Source organism: Manacus vitellinus, unplaced genomic scaffold, assembly GCF_001715985.3.
Source record: "Manacus vitellinus isolate BGI_N305 unplaced genomic scaffold, ASM171598v3 scaffold_20_pilon, whole genome shotgun sequence".
Lineage (NCBI taxonomy): Eukaryota > Metazoa > Chordata > Aves > Passeriformes > Pipridae > Manacus > Manacus vitellinus.
In genome coordinates this window covers 7,824,430-7,838,860 of record NW_021939471.1, presented here as the reverse complement: position 1 = coordinate 7,838,860, position 14,431 = coordinate 7,824,430, and the positions used below count along the sequence as shown (strand labels likewise).

Here is a 14,431-nt window from a genome sequence, read left to right as displayed (position 1 = left end):
TTGTTGCAGCACAAAATTTCGTTCTGTAAACTATGGTACACAGGGTTTGTGACAGCATTTTAAAACAGCAAAATGAAGACTTCCAGCAACAACAGTACAAGGGACTTTGTGCTACCAGAACTTCAAGTAGCTGGGCTCTGCGTTCCCCTTGGGTGAAAGTCACCCTTTTGTGCAGAGCCCTGAAGTTGCACAAGCCTCATGAGCTGGGGTGGAGTGTTCGTCATTCAGGGAGTGTGGGTGTTCCTGTTGATTTGTGGATGTGTACATCACAGTGTAATCACATAGTTTATTCCTGTTCTCTCACTGAATTATTTATTATGGACTGAAACGAGGAAGGAGGGGGATTCTTTTGTATTGATGTAAACATAGGATTATGTGCATTGTGTGCTTTCAATCACTAAATCACCGATATGTCAATTGACATAATACAGTCTACCTCACAGGGATGTGCAAAGTTCAATTAATTAATGTTTTTAAAGTGTGTTGGGACCCTTTGATGTGAGGCGCTTTAGAAGTACAGGGGAGGGTTATGCTGATTATTTTTCCCATCTATTGCCCCCATATATCACTGACTGAAATTCAGTACGAGAATATGGGCACCCTTATAATGATGGGCAAAGGCAGCATAATATTTTTTTAAATTTCCCAAAGAGATGGAAAAGGCAGCTCAATAATATAATACAAAAATTAATATGGTCAGAGTTTTTTTTTTTAAATTTTTCCTGTTGCTTTTTTATCCTTTCTGCTTGAAAAGTCATTCCCTTTGCTGGATTAACAATAATAACTACAAATTATGGCTTTATGTTGTTACAGTTTGATGATATACTACAGCCAGGGTAGAGGTTAGAAACACAGGCTGAGTTATTATGTGCTGCAGGGTAGTGATTTCCTGCAAACTGATTTATGGATAAATAATTCTATGTACTTATTACATAGGACAGCCAGTTTTTAATTTCTGTAACAAAGCACAGCTGAACAAAGGAAAATTACATGCTAAAGCGTAGGGACAAGATGCCTCTGAAGAGGATAGCCAGATGCAATCAATGTCACAAGAGCCTTCCCATCTCGTAGGAAGCCCTGCAGTATTGGCTGATAGAGAAATGGCTTGATAGTCCCAGAAGTGGAGCTTTTATTGCATGTCTCATTGAGGTCTTTCATTTGGAGTTGTAAAAGGAATCAAAAGTATTTGGGTGCTAATGTTAATCTGCAGTTTCTTTTGAATGTCTGTTGTGTTGATTTGATAAGAGCTGTTAAAAAGTAAGATGTGATCAAAACTACTTGATTGAATTCACAAGGCAGCAGCAAATGTTGGTTGTGTTCTTCATCCAGCCCTGTGTTTGCAGTCCAGCACTCTTGGGCTGTGATCCTAGAGTCCCTGGAATGCAAGGAAACAAATTCTAAGATACCTAGTACAGCTCTGGAACGCCACAGCAGCGTGAACCATGGCTGTGGTCTGGTATAACACTTGAGATTCAAACTTGCTCAGTATATTTTGGAGTAGTAAATATAGCCCAGGAGATCTCATGCCGGGTTGGGCACTGCCTACTCCCTCTGCCTTTCCGAAGATCACACAGACGCCGTGCTGTGCTGAGTCTGGCTGTACAGGCACATGTTGTTGTCTGAGCTGGATGTAGCAGTTCTGTTACAGCCTGCAACGTTAGTGAACATGGAGCTGTAATGTAAGAAACAGGATTTGCACTTCCCTAGCTTCCAGCCTGACTGTGTCCGTCAGTCCACAAGGAGAGCAATCACCTGCTTGAGCACCTCACCCTATATGAGTCTCAGCAGGTTATATTGGCTTAGGCTGTAGAAAATGGGAGTTTTTGGTGTGGTGCATCAGGGATTCAAATAGTCTGTTTAGTGTTAATTTAGTAAGTGTTTTTCTTAACAATATTTGGTAAGGAATCAGTATTCTCTGCTATCCTTCTTTTTTCCCCTTTAGCCAAAGAACACAAAATTCCTTCTCTTTCCCTCTCTGTATGTATTTGAGCATGTATTACTCATGATTCATTTTCTATCTTCAGAAAACATGTTGAGGAGGGCGTGGTGATGCTAATAGGAACTTCCAAAATGTCCTTCATTTGATCCCATGACTTAATTTTAACCCTGGCAGATTAGCATTTTAAATAAATTGCATTAATCCTGTGTATGCATTTGCATTAATACTACAAGTATCCATTTAAGATGTAACTCAGGTAGGCTCATAACTTGTGAAAGGTAAAATCAGGAGTATAATCATGGTGGGAGCAGGGAATAGTTTGAAGGGAGCCAGTGACAGGATGAGGCATGTTCTCGTCCTGTTTGCTCTGTGTAGCCGCAAAAAGGAATTTGGAAAATGCCCCATTTTAACAGTTTGATTTTACAGCAGTGATGCATTGAAGGATACCTGAGGTGCCTCAGTAATTACTATGGGGCTATCAGATTAAAAGTTACCTGTGCAGGTGACTGGGAGATGCAGGACCTGGCCCTCATTGTGTTTATGACCAAGTGTCATAGCTAGACTATGATGTGTTCTAAACTCCAGATGTGGCATTCTTAGAATGAGTGTACTGTGTGGCTATCTTTCTGTTTGCAAAGACAAATGAGGCTTCTAGCCCAGACAGATAAATAATTTTTGTGGGACGGTATAAGCTACATAATAATGAAAAGGGATTGCCAGCTTAGCTGTATTTTTCTAGAAAGCAGCTTTTTGTCTTTCGATGTTTATGCTCCTGATGAAAGTAGTTAATCTGGAAGTCTTCTTTAGCCTCAGCCTTGCATCCATTCAGTTCCCATCTCATTAGGATGAAGTTCCAGGAATAATCCCAGTGCTTTAGATGCATCACTCTTTCAGGTGATACTGTAAAAAAGCTCTGAGTTCTGCTCAGTAGAGAGATCAGCCATGTTGTAGCAGGTCAAGGCTTCTGTTCAATGTGTTGTTCTGCTCTCACTTGCATAGTTATCACTTTCTTCTCCAAAGGAGCTGCATTTTAAATGAAACTAAATTAAAAGCACCCTGTCAGGGTGCCACATCACTGGCCTAAGTGGAATGACAGCAGTGAATTGCAGTGGTTGTTACATGCAAACCTGACACTCGAACTTGTAGAAGTTTGCCCACTGCTCTTCTTGCGGGTAAAGGGAGTTATGCAAATTTCAAACTAAGTTACTCTGCCCTTTTTCCCTGCCTCCATTTTAATGAAACTGAGGCTTAAGTTAATAAAAGACCTAACTACAGAAGTACATGCTGTTCAAGAACCAACAGCCAGTGTCAATAAAAAATTTCTTCTAAAGTAGTTTTGAAAAAAAATCTATTGAAAAAACTGGTCTCTTTATTGTTTCTATTTGCCTAACTGGCCTGGGCTGCATTGAGCCACTTCTAGATGAGTTCTTGGGAGCTGTTCTAGTGTATGGCCATTTTTTGAGTGTGTGCAAGCATTGAAATTTGTTGAACTTTCCCTTCAAAAAACTCTCACAGGAAAAAGTCCCTACTGATACAGGAAAGAGAATGAAATTCATTAACAGACAAGTTCTGGAAACTCGGGGAAGATGTGTTTTTGGATTTCCCGAGCAGTCTGATCTGCTCTGCATTATCCACACATAATTTTGAGAAGGTCTGGAGCTGACAGAAGAGTGATACTCCCAGAGCAGTAGTATATTCATTAATAACACAGTGACCTTTACTTGTTCCTGTCCCCACTCCCAAGTCTCACTTGTGGTAGGACAAAAGCTCAAACGGGCCAGTTAAAGTGGTTTCTTTAAAGTCCTGAGCTGTACTGTTTGGAGTCAATGTGAGGAACAATAAAAAATGTGTATGTCAAAGTAACCTCTTTCTACCAGGCTGTTTTCATTCTGGAGTTGCTGTTATACTGAAAACACTCAGTCCTGGATGAGAAGAGACCTTTTTAGTGAGCAAATTTTGGTCCACTCAGTTTTTGCTGAGGATTCATTCAGAGATGTGTTCTAGCATGCAGAGAAGACATTTACTCAACAAGCTGGCATCATCTTCCCAATCACAGCCCAAGAGTTTCCTTAAGTACAGTGTTGGTGCCATGAAATATGCACCTGTGAAGTCTGCTGAGGAGCTGAATGGAAACCATGGCTTCTGGCTATGGTTTGGACCAGCTTAATGTGCTCTGGAAAAAATATTTCACACGTCACATCACGCCGGCTGAAAAAACAGCGGACATCAGCAGCGCTGTAACACAGAGTAAAGGACTCGCAGCAGGTGTTAACGTGCAGAGGCACCGAGCATTATGGTAACACCTGTGTTTGCTTAAATCCAGCCAAAACAATTTCCTCTCCAGTTGTAGAGGAGGATTAAGAAAAAAAAAAAAAACGAAACTGCCTACCTTCCAGTAGTAGCAGACATTCCTGTAAAGCAATTTGCATAGTATTTCCCGTGGTGCGCTCTGGATGCGCTGGGGTTTTTCTCTTTAAACTTTTTTAGTCTGGGGACACCTTTAGTTGCTTCAGTGCCCCCCCAACCATCTCTTTGTCCCTTGCCAGGGTTGCCAGGCCTGAGCAGTTGCAGATGGTGTGCTCTCTGAGTGCTTTCCTTAATTGAATGAAAAATAAAGCCTCTTGTAAAATATTAACAATTTAGATGTGACTTATGGGGCACATATGATGCTTATTTTTTCAATTACATGAAAACTTGGCGTGGTTAAACATAGGAAGCCAAGTGTTCTGTGAAGCCAGTATAGATTTCTGGATTTTTAGGTGATTTTGCTTTAAATTATTATATAGCAGAAGGGGGTGAAGGAAGTCAGCAGCTAAACTGTGTTTTCCCAGCATGTATTTCACTCAGTGGACCCTTGATGCTCATTTCATGACTAATATATGCTGTACTATATGCATTTCTTGTTGTCACCAGAGATAACATTAAGTAAACTATCCCCTTAAGAAAAACAGCTTTTCTTGGCAAGTGGAATATGACTCAAGGAACCAGCAATGGAGACATACGGTGCTGTGAATGAGTGCTGTGTGTTACTCTACTGGATCTGAGTCCAGGCACTATTTATACTGCAGCATATTCAGCACCAGATTGTTAAATCTTAATACTGAAACAGTGCATCATTTAAATGTTTTTGTTCTGTTTATGTCCCATTTTCAAGCATTGGATATCAAGCAACACTTAGTAACTTTTTGTTTCATTTGGACAATATCTCTCCTTGACAAAAACTTTCTAATCTGCTCTGGAAATATTAGCCTGTCTGTACCAATATGTTACAGTGAAACTTTGTACCACTGAGGATGAACTAGGTCACTTCCAGCTTCTTTCAGTATGTGCTGACAGAAGCCTTGCAAAGCAGTACATCAGTGGTAAATGCAAAGATTTAAGTGCTATGGAAAAGGAGTTGTACTAAAATTATTTCCTCTTCGATCTGCGTAGGAATGGGGAAAAAATATTCCACTGCAGGTACTTCACGGGCTCATTTTGTTCTGTTATTGTCTCTGTGCAAGAAGCTTTGTTTCATTGTTTCAGTGCAGTATTTATTTTGTGATCATGTTTGGGAGATCAGGTTAAAAAGCTGTTGTCATTTATTTCGGTTTGATAGTTCCAGAGATGGTGAAGAACTGGGAGTAGAAAGTGAGGAGGAGAAAGCTGAAGTTTCTTGGCATCACATCATCCTTTCAGATGCTCAAGAAGAGCTCTTGGTGCAACCTGTTATTGCAGAAGTAGTTTTCTCCTGTATTAGTGTGTTAGTGTCTTTCTGGCAGTTGAGTTTATGGATGTCTTTTCCAAAATCCAACAGTATATAAGGAAACTTCAAAAGGCATCAGTTTAAGTGGGAGAATGTGTCTTGTAGGGCTGAGCTGAGGAAAGTTAAATGAGCAGAACGGCAGGGCAATGGGAACACGATGAAGGAGGGAATAAAAACAGTAGTGGCAATAGTGCAGAACAAGGTTGAACTGCTTTGCTGTCATGTAAAATGGCACTGTGGCTTTCTTTGTTTGGTGTCTTCCTGGAAGTCATTCCTGGGTGTTAGTCATTGTTTTTGGTGTGGGTGGGCCCTCTGCAATTGTCTAAACAGAAATAATACCTCTGCACCAAATGGTTTACCATCCAAGTTTACAGTCTTTGTGACAAGCTCATCCAAAAGAGGTGATGATCCCTATTAAAGAATGAGCAGAAGTAGAAATAGAACTTACAGCATTCTCCCTCGCCCCCAAAATTCTATTTTAGATCTGCGGTCAGCAGCTCACAGTCATTTGGGTTTGGGTGTTTTTTTTTTCGCAAAGAAAAGCAACTGTCTGCATAGTGCAACTTGTATCTGGGAGTGAACTCTTCCTACTTGGTGGGTTTGCAGTGGCATCCATCCACTGGGAATTGTACCATGCTTAGATTGTAACTGTGTGCTGAAAGCCCACACACAGGAATTTTCCTGTCCAAGTCAAAAGTAATGCATTTATTTACTGAAAGGTTTTTCTAGACTGAAAAATCAGGGCTAGAGAGTATTTAAAGCTTATTCTAAATTAGAGAACTAGGCTCTAGTGGGATGATGGAAGATGTGAAGGGAGGAAGTCTCCTGTGCTTCCTTGAAGTAATTTAAGAGCCAGGACTGTGTCAGCCACTGTCTGTTAAGAATTTAAAATCTATTCTTGCTCTTCTCCATTGTTTGTTTCAGGATTCAGCAGAACGCATCTTTCTGGGCAAGAGTACAATAAACCTCAAGGCAGACCTTGAATCTTGGGAACAAGCAATGTTATCAAAGGGTTTAGTAAATGGCTGGTAAAATATAAAGTATGAATTTTTTGTTTTCTTTTCAGGAATAATCAAGCTTGGGAGGTGGAATCCCCTGCCTCTCAGTTATGTGACTGATGCACCAGATGCGACAGTAGCCGACATGCTACAAGATGTCTATCATGTTGTGACATTGAAAATCCAATTACAAAGGTGGGTGTTTCTGAACATCTGTCCTTCTCTATTCTCTGAGCTGCTCTGTCGGTTACAGCATTACTACAGAGATTAGCACATCCTGTCTTCATTAATTTCAGGTCTTTTGATGAAATGAAAAGAAAATGAAGAGAAGGGTGGGTCACCTGGCAGCTTTTTGGTGCATGTTCCAACTGATATTGTATGTGTTCTGAAGTAGCAATATGGTAGCAGAGAGGGGAAGGGCAGAAACTCAATCAAGTTTATGGGGCTTTTAAAGGCAGACCTTTTGACAGTCCCTAATTTAATGGATTCTTAAGGTCTAATTGTATCAAATAATAAACTCCTTGCCTTTTTCTAGGGGCTACATTGTGAGAATCCAAGTCTTCTACTGCCAGTTGCTGAGATGGGGAGGAGGGGAGCTTTTCTGACTTTTCTTTTTTTCTCCAGTGGTCTTCCCAGCAAAAAGAAGACAAGGAAGGAAAATGTCACTGCAGCTGCATTTGGCATTTGGCAAATATTTTCCTTCCCTGAATACCAGTGCTGATTAGCAAAGCAAAAACTCACTCCGCTTTTACACTTATTTGCCCTCCCTTCCTCCTGCTTTCCCCCTACCCCCCCTTTCTTCTTCCCTTTTCTTTCTGTTGGCCTTCAGAAGAGTTCTCAAATAGTTACTGATGTAAGGAGGTGTGACAGGTCCCTTGCAGTGCATGGTGTACTCTGGTCATGCTGGTAAGCCTACATTGTACAGCCTGCTGGAGCTGTATGGCCAGGACATGCCAGAGGAAAGAGTAAAAAATAAGTCTGGAATAAATTGCCAACAGTTCTTTGAAGATCTGGCTTGAACAGAAGAAGGGTCCACGGGGACACGTGTGTGTCCTTTTGGTGGCAGGTACATACCCTCCAACTGTTTGATTCAATTTAGAATTTGCAAGCAGTTGGTGCCTCACTGACATTAAACTCCCAGACAAGAACATTTCTTTCCTGTTATATCTGTGATGGTGCTTGAGGTTTTCAATTCCCATGAACAGGTCTTTCCTCAGTTTTATATACCGTTGTCATTTTTCAGCTAGACTGCATCTCTGCTACATAGTTGTAAAAGAGCATCTAGACTCTATAGCTGCTATGAAACTGGAGTGCAGTAATGCATTTTGTCAGAAGTGTGAGCTACCAGGAGTCCATCTAGCCTATTGTCACATTTGTATTAGCAAAGGGTATCAATCCAAGATTAGGGTCTCATTCTTTTTCTTCAAAATGCCTGAATGCCTGGATGTGATGTAAGTAAAAGATAGCCCATGACTTTGAGATAAAGATGATCACTGACTACTTGAACTCCTCAAGCACAACTGAACATCCAGCTCTGAGGGACAAACCAGGCTGTAAGGACAGAAGGCAGAACCCCCTCAGAGGTTGATTGGAGAACATCCATTAATTCTCTTTGGTAGAAATGGCAGTGACAACCTTCTCCCAGCTTTTTGATGTGATTCTCGGGTCTGTCCCTGTGCATGTAGACACAAACCATAAGCTTGTTAAATTAAAAGAGGCACAAGTCGCATGAAGACAAAAGCTTCACTACATATGCAGTTCTTGTAGAATGAAAGTGAGAATCAACTACACGTGACAGATGTTGGGCATATGGTTTGTGTGTTTCTGAAAGGCTCTTGGATACTTCAGTGATAAGGGCAGTATAAGAACCTGTATGAAATTAAACTAATTTTTCGAAGTCTCACTTCCATACAATGAGGGCCCTTACTGTTTAGGGATTTTGTTAGTGGCAGCGCAGCGTATATGTTTATTTTTCTATTCCAGCAGGAGTACCTTTGTCTGGACAGTATGGCTTTATCCAGCCATTTCTGGGGCTTGCTTTATGCAGCTTCTTTGCTCTCCGTCAGGCCCCAGAGGGAATGCTTATACACACATATAATACCGTAGGAAGATTAGCTGCTGTATGGTGAACTGCACATCTTTGGGTAGCCATGCTTGATGGGAAGGTGATAGAGGGGAGAAACACCTTGATGGGCTGGCCAAGCAGGAAATTCCAAGGTTGTGTTTGTTGCTTAAAGTTCTATAGCGCTTGTATGCGAAAAGTAAGCATCTGTGAAGGTGATGTCTCTATCTGCTTTTGCTTTCTGTTTTAACAGTTGTTCAAAGTTGGAAGACTTGCCAGCAGAGCAGTGGAACCATGCCACAGTTCGCAATGCCTTAAAGGAACTGCTCAAAGAGATGAATCAGAGCACATTAGCCAAAGAATGCCCTCTCTCACAGGTCAGTGCTTTTAACAGGCTTAGGAAAAGAAAGATTTGCAAGAACTGAAGCTCATATTTGTTCAGTAAAGAGCCTAGACTAAACAGTTTCATAAGTACCAAAGAAATTCCTTGTGTTTTTTAGAAAGGAGAAATTCTAATTAATATGATAAAGAGTATCTTTATACCATGTTTTCTCAGTGGGTTGCCAGGTGAAAATCGTGAATGAATTGGTTGGTTTTCAGAGAGATGTAAATTCTTTATTTAGATTTTTATCTGAACCTTTTGTAATAGGGCTAATGATCCTCAAGTGCAAGATTTGAGTGGCTTCTTCCCACTAGCAGAGGCTTGCCTTCCCCACTAACCCATAGGTAGCTCTCATCAGCCTCCAACCACGACAAAAAGTATGCAGTTTTAACAGTTGTGCCCCAATTTCTAGGAAACAGCAACAAAAAAATGTATATGTAATTATGTTAAAAAAAGAACAAAAACTCAGTCTCATTCTCCATGACTGCTTTATAATCAGCAGTGATGTCATGTCTAAGACACTAAGACACAGGTTCTTACAGATGTTGTGAGCTCTATTTGTACTTCAGATTGTCATAATGAGAGATTCATAAAATTTTCATGGCCGAGTCCTCCTTGCCTCTCAGAAAAAACAGAATAACACTTCAGCACCCAGACCAGGTAACTTTGCTAGGCGTGAAAAATACATTGCCTTCTAAAACCTGTATTAGAATCATAGGTTAATCTGTTGATTGTATCTTTCAAAAGTCAAAACATCAGTAATCCCTGCTTGCTAAAAATCTGTTGCTTTGCTAAACTGCATCCAACGTTTTTCCTCCCGTGGTTGCCTGTCTTTCATTACACTCTGTGTTCATCCTGTGATTCATGATTCAAAGTCTGCATGAACCAAGAGAATTCCTTTTATTCACCACAAATTTGCCTTGCTGTGTTATGGTTACAACTCCAGGGAAAGTATAGAGGTGAGATACACAGAGCAGAATTTAGATCTCTGCAATTGACAGGAATTACATTCCTCATCTTCCTTAGCCATGTGGGATTTGCAGAGCTAACAGGGATGGAAAGGCTGTATAAGGAAAAGCCATGTAACTTGCCTTATTTACCAAAGGAATAACTGACTCCAGATATGCACAGACCATTGAATACGCATTGAATATGAAAGTTTTTTTTTTCACATAGTTTAAGTTTAATTTCTTGAAATAGAATTATCTGTGGAATCTGGTAGCTAATGATGATTGCAGCATATGGTTGTCTCTGCCCAGTCTTCCTGAGTATCCCATATAACTAAACTATGCATCATTTCATATGCAGAATTCATTTGTTGTCTGGGTCCTTTTCCTCCCACTTCAGTTTCAAAACCTACCAGGTGGAAATGCTGCAGTTGATTTACTCCTTCTATAGCCTCAGTCTGAAAGGTATTTACAAAATTACTGATGGCAGAACTGTAGCAGCAAAAATCCTTGCCCAATTATTTATTTAGCGGACAAAACTAAAAGGAGATCCTTCTGTAGAAAATTGAGCTTGCTTTCTTTTAAGCACAGATCTAAGTGACCTTGGGTAGTGACTAACCCTTGAACTGAGACTGCAGAATGCAGCTAATATTATTACTATTATTATTATTATTATTGCCATAAGAAGTTTCAGTCTCTTTTGGTTTGGCTCACAAAATACAGAATATACAATGGAAGGTTGTATAGGATCTGTCTATTACCATCATCTGAATATGCCTCTAATACAATTACTTCTCCCAAATCAGTTTTAAAAAAATATCGTGCCAAATGTGAAATGTCATTACAACCCCCTTGTGGTTAATATATTATTGACAGCAGCAAATTGCAGAGTGGTCTCTTAGGAGTCAAACTGCAGAGTAAATGCTGCTGTTTATTAATGTGTTCACAGTGTCTCAGGTACAGAAGTGGAGAGGGGCAGCATGGGGAGCCCCCACTCCCACCAGCGATGGTGCTCCGTCTCTGGTTCTCGGTGCCCAAGCTCTCCATGAAGCCCAGATGGGGATTCTGATTGCTGCTAATGGGAAATGTAATCATTCACTTTGATTTAAAATTGTTCTGTTTTTTTCTGATAGGTGTATTACATGTCTGCAGTTTAGCTACCCGTAGCATACAGCTCCTGTTCAAACAAATAAATCCCAGTTAACCAAGCTGGGGGGAAGGAGGGTTCTGTGGGGGGAGTGCGTGTGGCAGAAAGAAATCCAATTATTTCAGCATTTCCATCTTTTCATAGAGATTTCTGTCTTTCCTGTGTATCATATAACTCATTTCAGCGCTGACCATGCATTTTGTCTCTGCTGGAGCAAGCTTTCTTGGGATGTGAGCACGTCCCGTATTTTTCTCCTTGAACTTACTGCACTGGATTTTCTTTGTGTGGATATTTCTTAGCTCCTGGTCTAAGCAGTTTTCATTGCACATGGCTGTCATGGCCACACACATACCTAGTGTATCTGCTGTTTAATAGAATCGGTTTCTTCCTTAAGGATTTTCCCAGGTATAATGTGCATTATTTAGAAATTTACAATTAGTCAGTGGTGTTTTTTGCCATTCTCTTCTAAATGGATATTTCCTTTATGCAGACTTATCAAGATTCCTAGCAGAAATACCCCTAGGGTTGCTTTGCATTTAATAGTGAGGATATGTGGTTTGAAAGTTGTTATGGTTCTTTTGCCTGCTCCGCTTTCAAGTAGTTGAAGAGAATCTGTTCTGGGATTTTTCACCAATGGTTGATTTACTGTTTGATTTTACTATTTAGTTTAAGCTTTGCCTTCTCAAATAAAGGTTAATGGGTTAATATAATCTGTGATATTTAATAGGCCCACTATGTCAGGAATGTTGATTTCTTGTAGAACCAGAGGATTTGAGGGAAAGAAAAAAAACCAGAAAACCCCAAACTGATATGTAGACAGAGTTAAACAATTTCCTCACCCTTCCTTAGCGACTGGAAATTTAACTAAAGTGTTGTTAAAAAACCCCACATTATCTGAAGCTCGACTTTGTTCAAAATCCTTCCTCAGCAGAGGCTATCACCATGTCAGGCTTTCAGAATTCTACTGCTTGTTAAAATGCTGTAGAGCAAAGGAGGATTTATGGGCAGGGAATTGCTGCTGACTGCCACAATGCTAGGTTTATGTCTCAAAATATTGATTTTAATTAGAAAATTGAGCCTCAGTTTTAGAAATTGAAGCTGCTACTTAACAAGGCTCTTACTTCATAGCCTTCAGACTTTACTGCAGTGCACCATAGCACTCTTTGAGTGGAAAAGTTAAAAGTGAAAAGCCGAAAGAGCCTCTTTACTGAGAGCGAAATTACCTGTTGAAGACTGAAAGTAATCTGTACTATCCAGTTATCTATAGTCTCTCAGTTTTGTTTACATTTTTAAGTCCTTAAAACTCAGGAGTTAGGAAGAGCCAGAGTCCTGTGATATTGCACTGAATTGGGCAGAAGGCTGGATAAATCTGGAAGAGGGCAGGGATGTTTTTGCTTTTAGAGCACTGTTAAAATTGTAAGCCAGTGTGTAAGCCTTGTAGCTTTCCAGAGATGGCCAAGATCCCATTTTGCACAGGAGCCTCCAGCAGCCCATGGGCCAGAGGCTGAACCTATGGTAAATAGCTTGTTGGAGCTGTGAGATCATCCTTGCTCTTTCATCTCCAAGCAGTAAGGTCATGCAATGTGCCAGGGCTTTTTCTGAGCTTTGACGTGAGGAAGGAGGGCATAAGGAAAATGTGTTTTCTGGGGAAGGTCCATTGGCTGCTATGTGTTAGTGGTGTTAGACTGCATTTCCTTGCTGGCAGCATACTTGTGCTGGGAATGATTTAACCCTGGAAGAGTTCAGAGGGGGGAGAAGGAGAGCAAAATGTTGTCAAAAAGATGCCTCCTCTATAGCATGGATGAAGGGAGGGAAAAAAGAGAAAGGAAGAATTACTAGTCATCAGGCTGTTTGCCACTGATGGGCAGAAGCAGATATAAAATCTGCTTTTTATTGATACTGGGTTCTGCAAAACCGGTCTGCATCTCTCTGCTTCAGTTGCTTGTACTGAGTCGCTTGGGGGAATTTGCAGAGGAGGGAGGAGTGCTGGTTAGGCAAGTGATACTTCATTTTTGTTGAACTTTTTTGTGGGTTTTGACTACTCTATGTTGTAATATGTGTAGTTCACTCTGAATGGCACTGCTAATTTCTCTTCTGGGTGATTTTTCACATGAGGGCTAATCACACGTTTCTATAAATTATATTAATTTAACTTATTTGCCTAACTGTTGTTCTGCAGCGAGTAGCACGGATGTTCTCCAATTCTTGGCTATGTGGTCTTGCTGCATTTGGAAGCAGAACAGAGACATCTGAAAAGCATTATTGGGATTATGCATGCTGGAGCATCTAATCTTACCTTTAGGATCTGGTTCCTAAATCACGCTTGTTCTCACCCGGGTGCAGTGAGCATGTGTTCCCCAGCATGGCACTGCCTGTTATTATGCAACTAAAGTTTAGATATTCTAATATCACAAGTACAAAGTAAAATAGAACTTCCCTCCCCCAGCCTGAGCTGCAGGTCTCAGTCTAGGTCCATACTAATTTTTACATAATTTTTACATAATGCAAAATAATAACTATTATTTTGTAATTTTATTTATGGCTTGAAATATAGAATAGAGAATAAAACCAATTTTTTTTTTTTACTTACCAGACTGTTATTTTGGTTTTGAAGTCACAAATGGGTAATCATTGTGCACTTTCATGTCATTCACTTTCCCTGGAAAAGATTTCTAATTGTGGAAGATATTTTAAATCACTTTTTGTTTTTCTTTCTGTACTTCCAGAGTATGATTTCATCCATTGTAAATAGTACATACTATGCCAATGTGTCAGCAACCAAGTGCCAGGAGTTTGGAAGATGGTACAAAAAGTACAAGAAGATTAAAGGTAAATTGAATTTTTTGTTACTTTCCAAGTTCTTGAACTTCTTCTGACTGTTTGATATTATGTGCTTTAAGTGAAAGTGATAATAAGCTATAATAATGTTAGTGAATTTGTCTACAAAGTGGGCACAGTCACAGCACATTTGAAATTAAATCTGATAGTTTACAAACAAGCCTGGCATGAAAACACAGGCCACTTAAAACATGCTTAAAATATCCTATTTAGCTGTGCTGAAAGACGAACTGTGTTTTGAATTAAGCTAAAACATTTTGGCAAAAAAAAAAAGTTCTAGTGTCTCAGGATTTAAAAGTTAAATTGGGATGTAAGTTACCTTAATTGCATGTGATTCCTGAAAGTTAAAAAACTGACTGTCTAAGGTACGTGT

General features: G+C 40.1%; 1 protein-coding gene across 2 annotated transcripts in view; it reads left to right on the top strand.

The window, feature by feature from the left end:
- Positions 1-14,431, top strand: part of SATB2 (SATB homeobox 2) — a 107,295-nt gene that overhangs the window by 29,761 nt on the left and 63,103 nt on the right. For both annotated transcript variants that reach the window (XM_008931116.4, XM_018071935.2), the window contains exons 2-4: positions 6,751-6,877; positions 8,998-9,121; positions 13,947-14,049. In XM_008931116.4, coding sequence (XP_008929364.2) covers positions 6,751-6,877; positions 8,998-9,121; positions 13,947-14,049 — 354 coding nt within the window. The remainder of the gene's footprint in view (positions 1-6,750; positions 6,878-8,997; positions 9,122-13,946; positions 14,050-14,431) is intronic.